The sequence below is a fragment of the Fragaria vesca genome, linkage group LG6 (assembly GCF_000184155.1).
Source record: "Fragaria vesca subsp. vesca linkage group LG6, FraVesHawaii_1.0, whole genome shotgun sequence".
NCBI classification, from domain to species: domain Eukaryota; kingdom Viridiplantae; phylum Streptophyta; class Magnoliopsida; order Rosales; family Rosaceae; genus Fragaria; species Fragaria vesca.
In genome coordinates this window covers 26,212,915-26,215,581 of record NC_020496.1, presented here as the reverse complement: position 1 = coordinate 26,215,581, position 2,667 = coordinate 26,212,915, and the positions used below count along the sequence as shown (strand labels likewise).

Below are 2,667 nucleotides of genomic sequence, written 5' to 3'. Positions count from 1 at the left end.
AGGGAAAAAAAAAGAACAGAGAACGGATAACAAGTAGATTTCAACTATTCCAAAGAAAAAGTTATGGTATAAAACACTCTTAGTTTTTTCAATGGTTTCAATCGTAGAAGTATACATGATCAGGAAGTTGTGCGGAGTAGTTTGGACCTTTTGAGAGATTTAATAAGTTCCTAGATATGTTTGATTCTAATCCAATTCTAATCCCAGACCCAGAAAAATAAATAAATAAATAAATAAAAAGTGCAATCCGATCCAATTTTATTTGGGATCCTGGACTCAGCTAGAATCTGAACTTCGAATGAACTTGCACCAGTAGTTTCTCAGATTTGGCTCCTGAACTGGTTTGCAAGAATTTGGCATTACTGTATTGTCCTACCACAGTCTATTGATTCACCAATGATTAAAGACTATCATAGCTACAGAGACAAGTGTAGACTGCACGTAAAGAATTCAGAAACACACTATACTGAGACCCAATTTCTCAAATAAAAAAATGCAGTCAGCTGATTTCGAAGGGGGAAGGCAGATAATTTGAAGGACCAAGCCTACCTCTGTTTTTATTCCAAGTGCCAATGACACTGCTGCAGCTATTATCAAGATTATCAGAGTTAAATCTTGCCATGCTTCCCAAAGGAACCTCTGCAGGACAAAGGACAGGAATGAAATGCACTTTTTGCAACATAATAGCAACTAATAAAACAGTAAACCTTAATAGTAGATAATATACCAAGAAACTCCGCCCTTTTTTCTGAGGATACGTATTTGATCCAAAGACATCCCTTCGTTTAACTAAATCTGCTTCATCCCCATCAATTCCCTTCTCCAGATTTGTTTTTATCATAGATGATATACCTTTAACCTGATGAGGTTACAAACACATTATGTAAGAGAAAGTACATAGAAAGTCACAAAAATAAAGAGCAATAAGTTTGCAGTTGACTCACCCCTCCATATTGCTGTAGAGCGGAAATATTATGCTCTCTAGTTAGTGAAACAAGTTGTTCATGTCCAATTCCATAATCACCACTTGGAGTTGCGGGTGTTACTGTTGTGCTTAACCCTATATAATCCAAAATAAGTGAATCATCAGATTAATGAACTGGAATGGCATCTGCCATCGGGCAAAAGATACAGATAGTATTTCCTGAACTGCTTAGCAACAAACTAAAGTTACGAACTAATGCATATCGAGCCAGACACAACAGACAATAATGCCGCTTTTTTGTCAAAAGAGAAACTAATAATAACGATTCTGCTTGAATGAGCAGAACTAATAGCCTACACCTTGTATGGGCCTTAAAATACAAAGTAAACAAATTGCAAAAAGAAGTTGGCATGATTCAGACACTTGACCAGGAAACAAAAAGAGTTTGCATACCAGTTTATTTTTTCTTTTCTCAAAAAGTCAACAAAATATAATTGAGGATAAGATATTCTCATTTAAAGAATTGAGGCAAGGAAAAGTTGCACTAAGAGCATCTCCAACAGCTCTTGTATTAATTCTCTATTATAGAGGAGTAAATCACAAAATCTCTAAACGAAAATGAGCTCAACTCCAACAGCACTTCTATTCTATTATACAAATTAAATGAGTTTCTGTATAATTTAATGAATCTATATAAACATTATATATTTATTCAAATCAAACCCCAAATTCATGTTAAATGTTTTAATTGTATTGTGTTTTGTTCTCTTTTGAGGAAAGAGAATGAATTCTGAAATGCAAGCAATAAAGTTTACATAAGATATGGTTAATTTTTAAGAATTCTATAGATTTAGAGGATTTCTCTCTCTTCCCACTTTTTGTATTATAGAGGATCCTTTACATGAGCTGTTGGAGCCAAAATGATGTTTTTCCTCCAAAATAGAGATTATTCTAGTTTTACATGAGCTGTTGGAGATGCTCTAAGCCCCTAAAACAACAGTATTAGTAAGTCTAACACACCATTGTATAGAAAGTCTAACACACCAGGTTGACAAATTCAAACAGTAAAGCCATTTCAACATAACTATAAAGAATGACTAATATTGTAATCAGGGATGAAAGATACAGCAGTCGGTCAAAATATCAATGGTTCAGGTCTAGAAACATATCACTGAAAGTAATCATATGGATGGAAATGATGGAAACAGCAAAAAGCTTGCTTAATCATGCAACATTGTAATGAATCTTTAAGAAATGCTAAAAACCATACAAATGAAATGATTCACCATATTGCACCAATTATATATATTTATAGCATTCTGGGTGAAAACAGCAGCAGCTGTTGAGTGTTTCCAGCGAGTAACGTACCAGTTTCCCGTTCTCCAGCCAATTTGAAAAGCAATGCAGCCTAATATCACAAGTAGTCATCAATTGAACAGCCATAATACTAACACACACTATAATGATAATTTGTTATGGTTAAGAACACTACTCTTATGACTTGTGCATGGGATCTAATCATACGCCTTCTACTGTCTTTCTCTTCTTCCTTTTTTAAGTCCAACGTGTACCGAAATCGTCGTGAAGCATTCAACACTAGAGCAGCTTGCTGCAAAGAATAAGACCTCTTTTAGCACACTAACACAAACAAAAAGCAGTAACTGAGAAAAAAAAAATGTATCTAGAAAATGTTGATAAAACAGGTATAACCAACCGGCCGCGGGGGGGGGGGGGGGGGGGGG

General features: G+C 35.1%; 1 protein-coding gene across 1 annotated transcript in view; it reads right to left on the bottom strand.

Annotated features, from left to right (window-relative positions):
• LOC101307142 (calcium-transporting ATPase 9, plasma membrane-type-like) overlaps positions 1-2,667 on the bottom strand; it is a 13,824-nt gene that overhangs the window by 10,076 nt on the left and 1,081 nt on the right. Inside the window, exons 2-6 of the mRNA XM_004305762.1 lie at positions 2,418-2,534; positions 2,294-2,333; positions 945-1,060; positions 728-859; positions 550-639 (exon numbers count right to left, since the gene is read on the bottom strand). Coding sequence (XP_004305810.1) covers positions 550-639; positions 728-859; positions 945-1,060; positions 2,294-2,333; positions 2,418-2,534 — 495 coding nt within the window. The remainder of the gene's footprint in view (positions 1-549; positions 640-727; positions 860-944; positions 1,061-2,293; positions 2,334-2,417; positions 2,535-2,667) is intronic.